At 39.5% G+C, this 15860-nt stretch overlaps 1 protein-coding gene across 4 annotated transcripts in view; it reads left to right on the forward strand.

Moving 5' to 3' along the window:
• The first annotated feature begins 350 nt into the window (after positions 1 to 350).
• Positions 351 to 15860, forward strand: part of HCFC2 (host cell factor C2) — a 48064-nt gene continuing 32554 nt past the window's right edge. For 3 of the 4 annotated variants that reach the window (XM_030320401.1, XM_030320399.1, XM_030320400.1), the window contains exons 1-7: positions 361 to 534; positions 2018 to 2166; positions 3629 to 3789; positions 11201 to 11409; positions 12206 to 12290; positions 13912 to 14018; positions 14128 to 14316. In XM_030320401.1, coding sequence (XP_030176261.1) covers positions 372 to 534; positions 2018 to 2166; positions 3629 to 3789; positions 11201 to 11409; positions 12206 to 12290; positions 13912 to 14018; positions 14128 to 14316 — 1063 coding nt within the window. In that variant the 5' untranslated portion in view covers positions 361 to 371. Of the gene's footprint in view, positions 535 to 2017; positions 2167 to 3628; positions 3790 to 11200; positions 11410 to 12205; positions 12291 to 13911; positions 14019 to 14127; positions 14317 to 15860 lie in introns of all 4 variants that reach the window. The other variant, XM_030320402.2, reaches the window with a different exon arrangement.

Genomic DNA, 15860 nt, shown 5'->3' on the forward strand with positions numbered 1-15860 from the left:
ATGCTCAGTTAAAGTGGCCGTAAAGGCAAACGCTGTACTTTCTCCCGCTATACAAAACGGGGGGGAGGGGACCCTGTGCGCGGGCTGGGGGCGGGAGACTCGGTCGGGAGGAAAGGTCTTTCCAGCCGCGGGCCCGTTTCCCAAGGGGCTCGGCCGGGACACGTAGCCCGGAGGCGAGGGCGGGGCTCCCCGGCCGGGACCCCTCCGCGCCCCGCGGGCCTCCAGCCCGGCCCCGGGGGCCCGCGGTCACGTGACCTCACCTCCCCCCCGCCCCCGGCGCACAGCTGGAGGCGGGTCCCCGCCCTCCCCCGGGAGCGGAGGCGCCGGAGCGGGCGCGGTGCATTGTGGGCAGAGGGGCGGGGGTTGGGAAGATGGCGGCTCCCAGCCTCCTCAACTGGAGGCGGGTTTCCTCCTTCACGGGGCCGGTCCCCCGCGCCCGGCACGGACACCGGGCCGTGGCTATCCGGGAGCTGATGATCATCTTTGGAGGGGGCAACGAGGGCATCGCGGACGAGCTGCACGTCTACAACACGGGTAGGCGCGGCGGCAACTCTACGGCCCCGCCTGTGGGAGCCGCGGAGGGGGAGGGGAGGCGAGGCGGCGGCCGCGGCCCTGACAGCTGTCACCGCCGGGTCACTGCCTCCTCGGGCGGGCTGCGGGGAGCGCGGCTCGGCCGGGCGGGTCCGGGGTCCTCAGCGTCCCGGGCGGCAGCTCCGTTTTCCCGGGGCCCCGCGGGGCGGAACCGGGCCCTGAGCGGGGCGCGCCGGCCCTCAGGCAGGCGGTCCGGGACCTCCTCCCCCCCGACCCCCCCGCGCCCCAGCCCTGCTGGCGGACGTAGGCGAGAGAGACAGAGAGAGAGAGAGAGAGGGAGGCCGTTTTCACCCGCCGGGGCCTCTTCGCGGAGTCTCGCCCACTCCGGGGGTCCGAGATCCCTCCCCTGTCAAAAACCAAAACCAACTCCAAACCGAAGCTGCGCCGGGCCCTTCTCGTCGTTGCCTGCGGTCTTTCCTTAGGAGGGAGAGAGGCGGGGCGGGACGGGGGGCGAGCAGGGAAAGCGAGAGGCGTTCTGGTACGCTCCCCGCGAATACTGCCCCGCATCTGGCCGGTGGCAGTCGGGGTTTTTGCCCCGCTGGTCCCCCTGCGCGCTGGCGGGGGAGCGGCCGGTGGCTGAGCCGGGCGCCCGGCTCCCACAGTGGGGCGTGCTTGCTCAAGTTCAGCTGTGCAGCGCTCCGGAAGACGACTGTCAGCTGGAGCGCCGCTGCGACTCACCAGTGCCCCTTGGCCGAGGGCCCCGGGGATAGATAGGAGGGCGGCGTTCCGTTTTCCCCGCCGTGGAAACGCTCCCGCTGTCGCGCAGGAGCTGTTTCCTCGGTGTGAGGCTGATAGCTGAATTGGGGGTCTATGTCACGATCAGCGACTCGGACCAAATAACTTAGTCATAGTGCTGAATACAGTAGTGGCGTAGGGGATAGGGGACATTTTATTTTATTTTTTCCCCCCCCCCCCCCCCCCCGCACTCCACTATTTAGTTAAAAAGTTATTTGACAGTTTGGTGTAGTGTAGAAATCCTGGCTTTGGAAGGTGAGACCTGGTTTGAATTTTGCTCTGCCGGGTCCCCAGGATCAGCGCTAAAGTCACCAAACTTAAATAGCAGATTTTCACCGGTAGAATGGAGATGATGATACCAAGCAAGGTTTGGGGAAGAATTAATGACATCGATCAGGGTTTCTCCAACAGCAGCATGTGGCCGTTTTGAACCAGAGGAATTAGTTGTTGGAAGAGCTTGCACGGACCTTGTAAGATGTTTGGCAGCGTCTCTGGGCTCTACCCACTAGTGGCCAGTAAGCATCTCTCCTCTCCCTCTCCAGTAAGGCAACCGCAAAGTTATGTTGTTCTCCTGGGGGCAGAGTCATCCCCAGTTAAGAGGCACTGATCTAGAAGATACATATAAAGTACACACTCATAGTTTGTGACAACAGTGTATCATAACTGGTCTTAATTTTATTTTGGCAACTAGTTACAAATCAATGGTTCCTACCAGCGGTTAGAGGAGACATCCCTCCAGGTTGCGCTGCCCACGGATTTGTCTGTGATGGTACCAGAATATTAGTGTTCGGGGGAATGGTTGAATATGGAAGATACAGCAATGAGTTGTATGAGTTGCAAGTAAGTGTATTTAAAATTTATCTCAATCTGCAGCTTTAATAATGAGCTTGCTCTTCATTCTTTGAAAGATTGCGAAATATTTCATTAATGTATTTGAGATAGTGTGAACTTCACATTTTAGAGCTTCAAAGAAAATGTTTCCACTCCACTAAAAAGCCAAAGTTTCTAACGTGAGTCTTTTTTTTAATACTCAGTGTAACATTTGTAACATAAAGATATCTGTTACTTAGCATCAATTGTACATGTTACATGTTTGGGTTTTTGTATCTTAGTGTCATAGTTCTTCGATTTTAGCAGCAACAGAAGCATCTGGAGGGCTTGTGAAAACACAGATTGCTGGGCCCTGCTCCCAGAGCTTCTGAATCAGTATTGTCTGATGTGAGGCCTCCCCCCTTGAATTCTTACCAACTTCCCCTGTGCTGCTGCTGGTCCCCAGACCATATTTTGAAAACCTCTGCTCAGTTACAGAAATTGTTACCATTACAGTAATAATCACTTTTCCCCCCTGGCAGTATATGTGCACATGCTCACAAACGCACACACGCGTGTGCGCGCGCGCGCACACACACACACACACACACACACACACACACACACGACAGTTTCTTATGTCCTTTTATGTTTGATTCTCCTAAACCGCACTCAGAGCCCTCTCTGACAGCCCTTAATTGACTTTTATTCCCAAACTGTGCATGTGTTCACAGGGCTATTATCACGAGGGCATCTGGTAATTGACAGATGTGGATGAATTATACCTATTTATGAGCAAATCATTTTAGATAAATAGAGCATCCATGGCCAGACTATAAGTTTTGGAGTTTGGTTTGTTAAATGAACTTTATGCATACTTAAAGGTTGAAATATATACTATGTATTACCTAATTTCAGAAAGTAAGAATGTATAAATTACATTTAATCTTTTTTTTTAATTTTTTTTTTTAATGTTTATTTATTTTTGGGACAGAGAGAGAGCATGAATGGGGGAGGGGCAGAGAGAGAGGGAGACACAGAATTGGAAGCAGGCTCCAGGCTTGGAGCCATCAGCCCAGAGCCCGATGTGGGGCTTGAACTCACGGACCATGAGATCATGACCTGAGCCAAAGTCGGACACCCAACCGACTGAGCCACCCAGGCGCCCCAAATTACATTTACTCTTAAAGCTATATATATTTAATTTTTCATTTGGAAAATATTTTGAAACTGTTAGCGTTTGAGTTATTATCATGTTTACTATTAGGTTGCTGTTGAGAAAAGCTGTGAATATGGAAGAGTAGACTGAATTTCTATTGCAGTGTTTATTTTAGTTCCAGAAGTTATCTGCTTACTTGTCATTTGCCCCAGGATAGCTTATTGGAGCCTTCTAATTGGATTTCGATTAAAATGTATTGGTATGATGTTATACTATTGACAATATAGGAATGTTTTCCTGATTTTGCCTGATTGTATTTATGCTCTTTTTTAGGCAAGTCGTTGGTTATGGAAAAAAGTGAAACCCCACCCCCCTTCTTCTGGTTTACCTCCTTGTCCCCGGCTTGGACATAGCTTCTCTTTATATGGTAACAAATGCTATTTGTTTGGTGGTCTGGCAAATGAAAGTGAAGACTCAAACAATAATGTTCCCAGGTATGCTGATTCTTTTTCAGACCAAATGTTTGTTTTATGACTTTTAAGAACATTTAGTTTCTTTCATTTTTAATTACTAAAAGGGATGAAGCTTAGCCTTTTGCATTTGAACCTAACAGTGAACAAATTTGGGTGCACTTATATTTTCCCTAGTCCCTGGAGTATGTATCTGTTTTCAAAACTATGCCTTTTCTAATCAGAAATCATCTTATTAAATGATACTAATATAACTGCTTATAGCAACATATTTGTATGTTTTGAGTCATGATGTATTTTAGTTGTCATAAATGATAATAAAAAGTAACAAATGGTTATTTTCAAATTAGATGTCTCTAGGGATTTGGTGACAAAAAATTTCACTACAAGATGAAGGCCATCATATCCATTTTTCATACAGGAAGCCATTAAGGTGGTTCATACAAGCAAATACTTTGTGAACCAATCCTCTCCTCTTTTCTCCAAACAGAACTATCACTACCTCTTTTCTTTTTTGATCACAGTGTTTTGATCACATTGTCATAGCACTCAGGATTTGGAGATTTAGAGTCCAAAAGACTGTTTTCTGATTCACTGCTTACCATGTGTGTCCTTTAGTGGAAGTAATCTAACCCTGTTTTCCTTGACTGTGAAATGGGACTGATTAAATACTTAACATTTCAGTGTCATTATAATGGCTAAATAAGATTGTTGGCATCAATCTTTCAATAAGATTGTTGACATTTTCAGGTTGTCATCAGCATAGTATCTACATTACATTGATGTTAGAGGCTTAGCTTTTTTGGTTTTTCAAACTTTAAAAAATAACACATACTAAAACATCACAGAAAACTTGGAAACTGGAGAAAGGAAGAAAAATTTATCCTACCATACTAATCCAGATACTTCTACTTCTAGCACATGTCTTTTTCATTTTTAAGTTAAATAGATGTTTTTAGTTATAGACTTATAAAAATTCAAGAAATTAGAAAATATATGAAGTTCTTTCTCTCAACAACACTGCCCTCCAACAGAGGCAAACATAATTCAAGTTGATGTGCATCTTTTAGAATCTTTTTCTTGTAACATTTATTAGTCAGCTTTTTTTTTTTTTTTTTAGGTTATATTGTATATATTATATATAATGGGCATGCCTCTCAAGTTTTTGCAGCTTGAGGGAGCAAATAGATGCAATGCTTTTTAAAGCCTCTGGTTAAAGCAGTTTCATTTCTGTTCACATTCTGTTAGTCAGCGATCCAGAACTGTGTGTTCTGTGCTTGGCATTTTTGTTGAAAATCAATTAACCGTAACTGTAAGGATTTATTTATGGACTCTCCATTCTGTTCTCTTGATCTATATGTCTAGCCTAATGCTGGTACCACACTGTTTTGATTACTATAGCTTTGTAGTAAGTTTTGAAATTGGAAGATATAAGTTCTCAGATTTTATTACGCTTTTTCAAGAGAGTTTTGGCTATTCTGGGTCCTTTGCATTTCTATTTAAATTTAGCATCAGCTTGCCAATTTCTGCAACAAGGTCTGCTGGAATTTGGTAGGTACTGTGTGAAAAATATAGATAAAATTATGGATAATTACTATCTTCTTAATATTGAGTCTTCCAACCCAGGAACCTGGAATGTCTCTCCATTTATTTAGATCTTCTTTAATTTCTCCCAGCAATATTTTGAGGTTTTAAATGTGTGTCTTGCTCTGATCTTATTAAATTTATTCCTAATTTTTTTATTCTTTTCAATGACGTGAATAGATTTGGTTTCTTAATTTTATTTTTGGATTTTTTTTGCTAGTGTATAGAAATATAATTGGTTTATTGCTAATATATAGAAACACAGTTGCTCTCTGTATATTGAGTTTGTATTCCGTGACCTTGCCAAATTCATTTGTTATTTCTATGTATGTATGTATGTATGTATGTATTTTGTTTATTTATTTATATACTTTTGAGAGAGAGAGCATGCAAGCAGGGGAGGGGCAGAGAGAGGAAAAGAGAGAATCCTAAGCAGGCTCCACACCCAGCAACATGGAGCCCAATGCAGGGCTCAATTTCACCACTGTGAGATCATGGCCTGAGCTTAAATCAAGAGTCGGACACTTACCTGACTCAGCCACTCAGGCTCCCCTCATTTGTCATTTCTAATTATACCTCTGTGGATTTCAGTTTTATTATTATTATTATTATTATTATTATTATCGATTCTTTGGAGCTCTTTATATATTTTGTTCTTACATTCCAAATATTTTTTCCATGTCTTTTGTCTACCTTTTTTTTTTTAAAGAGTTTCATTTTTGTCTTACCAGGTTTGACAATATTTTTTTATTGCTTTCTGGGATTTTTTTTTTTCTTGCTTAGGAGTTTCTCCTATGCCAAAATTATTTTTCTATATTTTCTATAATTTCTAGTACATTCTGTATTTTTCTGATATATTCACAGATTTATTCTTTATGTTTCAAATATTTATAGATTTAGAATATATTTTTATGACTAGTATGAAGATTTTTACTTTTCCTTCCTAATGGATTTCTAATTCTCCCACCACCATTTATTAAATAAGCCATTTTTTTTCCTCACTGATTTGAAGTCCTATCTCTGTCATATCTTAATCCTCATTTAAATGGGTCTTTTTCTAAATTCTCTAGACTAGGGGTTACAAACTACACTGTATGGGCCAAATTTGGCCTGCTATCTTTCTTTGTTAATAAAGTTTTATTGGAACACAGCCATGCCGATTCATTTGCATGTTGTCTCTGGCTGCTTTCATATTAAAAGAGCAAAGTTGAGTAGTTGTGACAGACCTGAAGGACCCCATAACCTAAAATATTTACTGTCTGACTTTTTACAGAAAAGGTTTGCCAACTCTTATTCAAGACTATTCTGTTTCATTAGTATATTTACCCTTTATCATTACTTGTGATCTTTGCTGTAGGTTTCTAGTATTTGCCTTTGGTGAGGTTAAAGAAATTTTTTTTTTTTTAATTTTTTTTCAACGTTTTTTATTTATTTTGGGACAGAGAGAGACAGAGCATGAATGGGGGAGGGGCAGAGAGAGAGGGAGACACAGAATCGGAAACAGGCTCCAGGCTCCGAGCCATCAGCCCAGAGCCTGACGCGGGGCTCGAACTCCCGGACCGCGAGATCGTGACCTGGCTGAAGTCGGACGCTTAACCGACTGCGCCACCCAGGCGCCCCAGAAATTTTTTTTTTTAATTTCTAGTTTGCTAATTGGTTTTTTTTCTCTCCTTTTAACCAAAAATGGATGTTTGTATTCATTTCAGACATGGAAATAAACTTACTGATTTTTCCTTTAATCCATTAATTTTGTTAATTATATTGTTAGGTTCTGAAATGAGTCATCTTTTTATTTGTAGTTAACCCCCAGTTTGTTGCATTACAGTGTTCTTTTCATACTTTGCTGAATTCACTTTGCTAACATTCATTTATATTATCTGTATTCACTAGTGATTTTTCCTATAGTGTTTTTATTTGGGGTAGTGAGATCCTGTTCTAATCTGATTTGAGTATCAGGGTTCAGTTATTCCTGGGAACATAACCAGGGCTGTGTTTTGAGGTTATGGGAAGCTCTCCATTTTTTATTTTGCTTAACTAACATAATTTCTTGAATATTTAGTAGAAATTTCCCATAATTGAGATTGGTACAGTTTAGGAAGATGATCGTTGACTTCTTTTTCAAATATCTCTTATAGTTATTGATCTATTTAGATTTTCTACTTTCTCTTGAGTCACTTGGTAATTTATGTTTTCCCTGAAAAATCACCCATTTCATTTAGATTTTTATATTTATTGATAGAAACTGTAAGACAATTCTCTGTATCTCTTTGAAATCTCTATATCTGCTCTTTTCTCATTTTTAAATGCATGTGTTTTCTTTTCTTAACCAGACTCGCTAGTGGTTTGTTATATTACTTGTTTTCAAAGAACCACTTTTTAGTTTTATTATTTTTCTTTTTCAGTTATTTTCTTTAACCGTATTCCATTTCTTTACATTTTTCCTTTTTTCTAACTTCTTTTAAACTTTTAATAGTTTGGATGCCTTTTCTAATTTTTTTCTAACTTCTAGTAATTTGAATGATTATTCATTTATTTTCAAATAAATGCTACATATTTTTCTCTGGTTATGGCTTTGGCCATATTCCATAGGTTTTGATATATAGTGCTCTTACTGTCATTAATTTTAATGTTTTTTTTACATTTTAAAAAATGTTTATTTATTTATTTTTGAGAGAGAGGGGGGCAGAGAGAGGGAGAGAATCCCAAGCAGGCTTCACACTCAGTAGAGAGCCCAGTGTGGGGCTTGTGCTCATGAACTGTGAGATCATGACCTTAGCTGAAATCAAGAATTGGATGCTTAACCAGGCGCCCCTATTTTCTCTTTAACCCAAAAGTAATTTGACACAAAAGTTTAGTTTCCAAATGGAAACTTTTGTTATTGTTGCTAATACCTAGTTTTATTATATTGTGATAAAAATATGTGGTGTATGGGGTTTTTCCTTCTTGGAGATTGTCTTTGTGGTATATGTGGTGTATGTGATTGTTCCGTAGGTACTCATAAAGATTGTAAGTTCTTGACTGTTTGGGGATTAGGTTCTTTTTAAAAAAAAATTTTTTTAATGTTTGTTAAATGTCTCTTTTTTGAGAGAGACAGAGACAGAATGAGAGTGGGTTAGGGGCAGAGAGAGAGGGAGACACAGAATCTGAAGCAGGCTCCAGGCTCTGAGCTGTCAGCACAGAGCCCTACGCGGGGCTCAAACTCACGAGCCGTGAGATCATGACCTGAGCCAAAGTCGGACGCCCAACCGACTGAGCCACCCAGGGGCCCCGGGGACTAGGTTCTTTATTAAATCAATGTTTTAAATTATTACTCTAAGCTTTTTTGTTTTGTGAGTCTAGGTCAGATCAACTTCTGAATGACATGTTAAAATCTCCCAGTGTGATTGTGCATTTGTGGTTTGTTCCTTGTATATCTAATTTTCAGCCTGTGTGTATTATTTTGTTGTAGACTTACCTTTTTAAAATAGGATTAACAACCAGTATGAGCTGGTACAGCATACTGGCTGGTACCCATTCAGATCTGTGTAAGTCTGTGCCACATCACTTGTTAGTTTTAATATTATCATTGCTGTTACTTGCTTATAGCTGGATTTAGGGTTCTTTTACTTTGTTTCCCCTACACGCTTCCTGCCCCCAAGAGACTTTGTCTCTTAATAGGGAAGTCTTTTCCTACTTTTGTTATTTTATGTTTTCCATCTATTCTGCTTATTGTTGCTTCTCTACCTCCAGCTCCCTGCCTTTTCCTGCCTTTGCAAGATTTTTAAAAATTGTAATGAGGTTGAACATTTGTGTATGTGTTTGTATATGTGTTCCTGTGTGTGTATACATATACATTTATACAGTTTTTATTTCTCATTCTGTGAACTGTCAGTTTATATCCTTTTGTTTGTGTCTATTGTGTGATTAGTTATAATATTGATCTTGTAGGAGCTTTTTACATTAGGAAAATTTTATCTTTTTTGGTGATGTGTACCAAATTTCTTTTTATAGTTTGTCTTTATTTTGACATCGTTTTGTATTGTAGTGTTTTTTCCCCCTAACCATCTTATTAACTGTTTTCCATAGACTGACACTGCTTTGCTTGTTTTTCCTTTTCCTTACTTTCTCTTGATGTACTGTTTTCCTCTTTCCTCTTAATGATTTGAAAGTTATATGTGCTAATTCTGTGCTTCTGTTAGTTGTTCAGAAATTATTACACACATTTAAACTGAAAAGATCTTGTCATCTTTGAGAGTAGATTACTGTCTTTACCTTCTTTTACTTACCCTTATTTTCCCATATGTTCCATGTATTTTTGAATCTTATTCCAGATTATAATACTGTTAAGAAATTAATTATTTGGTTAGTCTTACTGTTTGCTTAGACCTCACAACCACACTTATAAACATAAATTTAAATGTGATTATAAATCACTGATTTCTTTGTACCGCCATTTCTCTTATTCAGCGTATTCTTTCTTGGATTTCTTTCATTTCTTTCATTTTTCTGAAATGGCATCCAGTGTCATTTTTTTCCCCAAAACAATTATATAGCCACACTTTGAAGTTTTATATGTCCTAAAGTGTTTTAATTTTGCCCTCATATTTGAGTAATAATTTGATAGGAAATATATTCCTATAAAAGTCATTTTGCTCAAAACATTGAAAACATCAATGTCACGCATGAGAAGTTTCATGCCAGTTTCTAGAGTTAAAAAAAAAAAAAAAAAAGCTATGCAGGGCATTGCTATGACATTATAGAGTGAAAATTTTAAAAGAAAAAAGTTACAAAGCAACATTTGTAGTATGTCTCATTTATGCATATGTGGAGATCCATACAGAAAGGGGGGTCAGAAAGGGTATTTACTGGTGCACCTGTGTGGCTCAGGTGGTCGAGCATCCAGCTGTTGATTTTGGCTCAAGTCATGATCCCAGGGTCATGGGATTGAGCTCCCCGGGCTCTGTGCTGAGCGTGGAGCCTGCTTAAGATTCTCTGTCTCTCCCTCTGCCCCACTCCCCCACTCACGCTTTCTCTCTCTCTAAAATTAAAAAAACAAAAGGGGGTATTTACCAATTATTGTCAACAGTGATTGTCTTGGTTATCTAGTACCATGTAATAAACCCCCAAAAAGTTTGTGATGCAAAATAACATTATGCTCAGGGATTCTGTGCATCAGGAATTGAGATAGGACACAGCAGTGATGGCTAGACCCTGAGATGGGAAGGCTTGAATGGTCACTCCCACATCTGATGCCTCAATGGAAATGGCTGAAGGATGGACTGAACTGGGGCCATCATCCTGCACGCCTATGTATGCTGCTTCAGATTTGTGTTAGTTGGACTTACCTGATGCTTCAGGATTCCAAGAACAAGGATTTTATAGTGACTTCTGAGGCTTGGCCACAGCCTCAGAACCAAGGCTTGGCTGTGACCAAGCCTCAGAAGTCACATAGTGTCATATCACCACACTCTAGTTGAGGTGTCATATCACCAACTTCTAGTTGAAGCTTGCCTGGAATTGAGGGTGAGGACAGACATACCTACCTCCTGAATGGAAGTGTCAGAGAATTTGCGGCTATGTTCTCAAACCATCACAGTTGTTGTCTTGGATGTGAGTGTTGGTTAAATGATGGCAGGAATTTTTTTAATCTCTTCTGTTTGCTGCTGATCCCCGCAAGAGTACCTGGTGCATATGGTAGTTTTTGATAAATACGTGGTGAATAAATGAGGAAGGGGTTTTTGCTCTCCTAGTGCCTTTCTGTACTAAATGAATGTTTCATAGTAAGCATATCTTATCTTTATAAATAGAAACAAAAGTCAAATAGAAGATATATGTTCTGTTAATGTTTTAATATTATTTCATGATATCCTAGATATTTAAATGATTTCTATGAGTTGGAGCTACAGCACGGTTCTGGTGTTGTGGGCTGGAGCATTCCAGTGACTAAAGGGATTGTGCCTTCTCCAAGAGAATCCCACACAGCTGTGATATATTGCAAAAAAGATTCTGGAAGTCCTAAAATGTATGTCTTTGGTGGAATGTGTGGTGCTCGCCTGGATGATCTATGGCAACTTGACTTAGGTAAGCTTACCTTGATTCAGACTCAGGAATTGGTTTTGACTGATAAAGGAAAATGTAAAAATCCTTTGGAAAATATTTTCGTTAAAGTATTTATCGAGTCACGCTTAGGTTTATAGAAGGCACGTGTAGCCAGCTCTGGAACAGGTGAGATGTGACGTGAGTGGTTGCTGATCAATAAAGTTAAACAAATGAATGTTTGGTTTATGGCCGTAACTCTCCTGTGTTCCTTATAAGTAGGGTCGCCATATGTCCTGGTTTGTCTAAGGTGACTGATTAATGCTTATTGTCCCATGTAACTATCAGTAGTACCAATTACCACTCTGTAAAATGTCCCCGTTGGGGATGATCAAATTTATATGGTTACTCTGTCTACAGAAAATGTAGCATTAGTAATGTTATTACTGGTCAGTGAAAAACCCTGGGCTAGCTAGCTCTTTTTAAAAGGATCCTAGGAATGAAGTGATTGGGAGGTAGGTGTGCCTCTCACTTTTGACTATCTTCTACACAATGTGCTCTTACTTAAAATGTGAAAATCTCTAATCTGGTTTTAATTCAAAATTGGTGGCACCCTAAATACACCTCTGTATTTCAAACACTAACGTTCAAGTATAGATTACTATAATTAGCTATTTATGTTGGCTATAAATGCTCATTTTAAGATGAAATTCAAGTAATGGTTTTGAAACAGTTTTGCTTCTTTTTGGTAAGTCCTTTTTTATTTTTTAAGATTCTGCAAGTTGAGGTTAATTTGCTATTATTAGACCAAATTGCTAATATACTTAATTTTTACTTCTAGAAACGATGTCGTGGTCAAAACCAGAAACTAAAGGGACGGTGCCACTTCCACGAAGCCTTCACACAGCCAGTGTTATAGGAAACAAGTATGGTGGTGGTTTCTGGTTTTTTTGTTTTTCACTTTTTTTTAACCAACTTAAGAAAGACACACACAGGGAAGAGTGGTGCTACCAAGTTCTTAGGAATAGATTATTGAATTTAATAGTGTTTGATTGTTTCCTGAAGCAAAAATAATAAGCCTACAGAGGCTAAAATACTTCGGCATTTTCTTGTCATGCTGCCTCTTATACTTGTGTGCATTCCTCACAGTGCTTTCCTTGCACAGAGTACATTTACTTAAGTCTGAGGCACAGGCATCCTGATCTGTTCTCTGTTGCCAGGTTTGACACACCTAACTCAGTGTTTCGTTTTACTTATTTTTGGTAGTACTCGACTTATACTCAGGTATGTACTCAGAATGTACACTCACTGGTTAAACTTTGGATAGAGTTATGGTTAGACCGTAAACTCTGTAACCAGTTGCCAGTTTTGGTACTTGTTCTGTATGACCTGGGGCAAGGAAATTTAATCTGTCTATACCTCAGTTTCCTTACATATAAAATACAGTCAATAATAAAACCTACTTCACGAGGTTGCCTTCAGGATTAAATGGATTAATACATATGAAATGCTCCAAACAGTGCCTGCTACATAAGGAGTACGCCATAAAGGTTAGCTATTACTATCATCAGCAAGTTCCCTTACTTGTGCATTATTGTGTAAATAGAATTTAATTAAGTGTTTTCTTGTGTAGGGACTTTACCTTAAAAGTAATGTGTTTTAGGAAACAGCTACAACCTCATTAGTTCCTTTTAAAAAATAGCCATAAACAAAATCTGATAGGTACATTTTAAAAAATCTCAGAACCCTTTTATAAAATGTGGTTTTCCCCTGGAACTCTAATATAGAAAATAGGTATAAAATAGAGCTTCACCAGTTGGCATGCTGTCACATCGGCCCTAAGCTCTGCCTGATGAGCCTTTCTCCTTCAAGCAGTCATTAGGCATGTCTCAAGAACCTTTAGGGGCCCGAGGGACATAGTTAAAGGTTTTTTGTGTTTTGTTTTGTCTTGATGTTTATTTATTTATTTTGAGAGAGAAAGAGAGGGAGAGAGAATCCCAAGCAGGCTCCTGCGGGGAGCTCGATCTCACAAACCATGAGATTGTGACCTGAGCCGAAATCAAGAGTCAGACGCTTAACTGACAGAACCACCAGGTGCCCCAAAAGTTTTTTATTTGAGTGATATCAGTGACCAAAGTTATAAGAAACTTAATCTTCTTTGGTTACTGTATGCATACAACTCTAAATTTGACTTTGGATATCATAGATCATTTGACTGTCTTTCTGAGTGAGGTTCACTCATTATAAATAGTATTGATTTTCAAATGTATTAGAATTGAAATATTTTCCACTTAAGTAACTTGCCAGAGACAAATAATTTGATTCTGTATTGCTTCATAGAATTGTAAACTCTTCAGAGAAGATTGCTTTATTCATTATCTTATTCCCATTACCTTGACCGTAATAAGTGAGTTAATAGTCCTGAAGCTTTGAGTAAACAAGTAAGTTTAAGTCTATTCTTAGCATTGAAAATCTAAAAAGAAAAAAAAAAGTAAAGCTCTAGAAAAAAAAGTCAGCCACTTTATGTTCTCTCTTTTTGTTGTTCAGGATGTACATTTTTGGTGGATGGGTTCCACATAAGGGGGAGAATATTGAGACTTCACCTCATGATTGTGAATGGAGATGTACTAGTTCATTTTCTTATCTAAATCTGGGTAAGTCTTTTAAGAGCTACTTATTGAAATAAAATTTATTAATAAAAGAGTTCTTGTTATTTTGTTATTTAAGAGCAATACTGTAGTCATGGATATTGCTGTCTTGTAGATACAGCAGAGTGGACCACCCTCGTATCGGATTCTCAGGAAGATAAAAAAAATTCAAGACCAAGACCACGAGCTGGACACTGTGCTGTTGCAATTGGCACTCGATTGTATTTTTGGAGTGGAAGAGATGGCTACAAAAAAGCACTGAATAGTCAAGTTTGCTGCAAGGATCTTTGGTATCTTGATACTGGTAGGTAAGAGTATTTAACGAATAGAATTTTCTTTTAGGTAAATAAATACCTGAGCACTGTCTGTCTCTTAAGACTTATTGTAGGGGCGCCTGGGTGGCGCAGTCGGTTAAGCGTCCGACTTCAGCCAGGTCACGATCTCGCGGTCCGTGAGTTCGAGCCCCGCGTCAGGCTCTGGGCTGATGGCTCGGAGCCTGGAACCTGTTTCCGATTCTGTGTCTCCTTCTCTCTCTGCCCCTCCCCCGTTCATGCTGTCTCTCTCTGTCCCAAAAATAAATAAACGTTGAAAAAAAAAATTAAAAAAAAAAATGTGTAAAAAAATAAAAAAATAAAAAATAAAAAAAAGACTTATTGTAAATGCCACTGCCTCTCTTTTCCATAATTAAAAATGAATGGAAGAAATATTACATTGGAGTAGATATTTCTCACTCCGTGAGAGGTTTTTTTTTAAGTTTATTTATTTTGAGAGAGAGAGAATCCCAAGCAGGCTCTGCGCTGACAGTGCAGAGGCCAGTGTGGGGCTCAAACCCACGAACCACGACACCATGACCTGAGCCGAAGTTGGATGTTCAACCAACTGAGCCACCCAGGTGCCCACGAGAGCCCCTCTCTTTGAGTGTGTAGACTGGGATATGGTGACTCCCTTCCAAAACATAGAATATGGAAAGAGAAAAACAGTGGCTGTATGGTAGAGAAACCTGGAAAACATCACCTTAATCAAGTAATCAGTGTTAATATCACTAGTGATAGTCATGTTAATATCATTTATCCCTGCTTCTCATATCATGTGATAAGAAGAAACTTCACCTTTGTATTACCCCAAAACCTATAACCCCACTCTGAGAGAACATATCAGATAAGTGCAAATTGAGGGACATTCTAGACATTCTACAGAATATGTGAACAATACTCTTAAATAAAAGTTTCAAAGTGATGAGGGGGGCTTTGAAAGCAATGAGTTGGACTCTTGATTTCATCTCAGGTCCTGATCTCATGGTTCATGAGATCAAGCCCTGCATAGGACTCTGTGCTGGCAGTGTGGAGCCTACTTCACATTCTCTGTCTCCCTCTCTCTCTGCCCCTCCTCTGCTCGCTCGCTCTCTCTCTCTCTCTCTCTCAAAATGAATGGATATGCACTTTAAAAAAAGTTTCAAAGTGATGAAAAACGAGGAAAGTGAGAAATAGTTACAAATTGGAGGAGACTAAGGAGATATGATGACTAAATGCAAGGTGGTACACCCTAGATTGGATTAAAACAAACAAAAATGTAAATAGAAAATTGGTGAAATCTGAGTGGTCTGTAGTTTAGTTAACATTATTATTCCAGTGTTAATTTCTTAATTTTGACAAATGTGTTAGCATTAGGGGAAACTGAGTAAAGATAAAGAATATATGGGCACTCTGCATTTTTTTTTTTTTGTAAATCTAAAAGTATTCCAAAGTAAAACCATTTTTTAAAAAGTATTACAACACTACAAATTTATTAAATATGGAACTCATCTATTTTTTAATGAATACTTATTGATTGATACTGTATACCAGGAAT

Source organism: Lynx canadensis, chromosome B4 (assembly GCF_007474595.2).
Source record: "Lynx canadensis isolate LIC74 chromosome B4, mLynCan4.pri.v2, whole genome shotgun sequence".
Lineage (NCBI taxonomy): Eukaryota > Metazoa > Chordata > Mammalia > Carnivora > Felidae > Lynx > Lynx canadensis.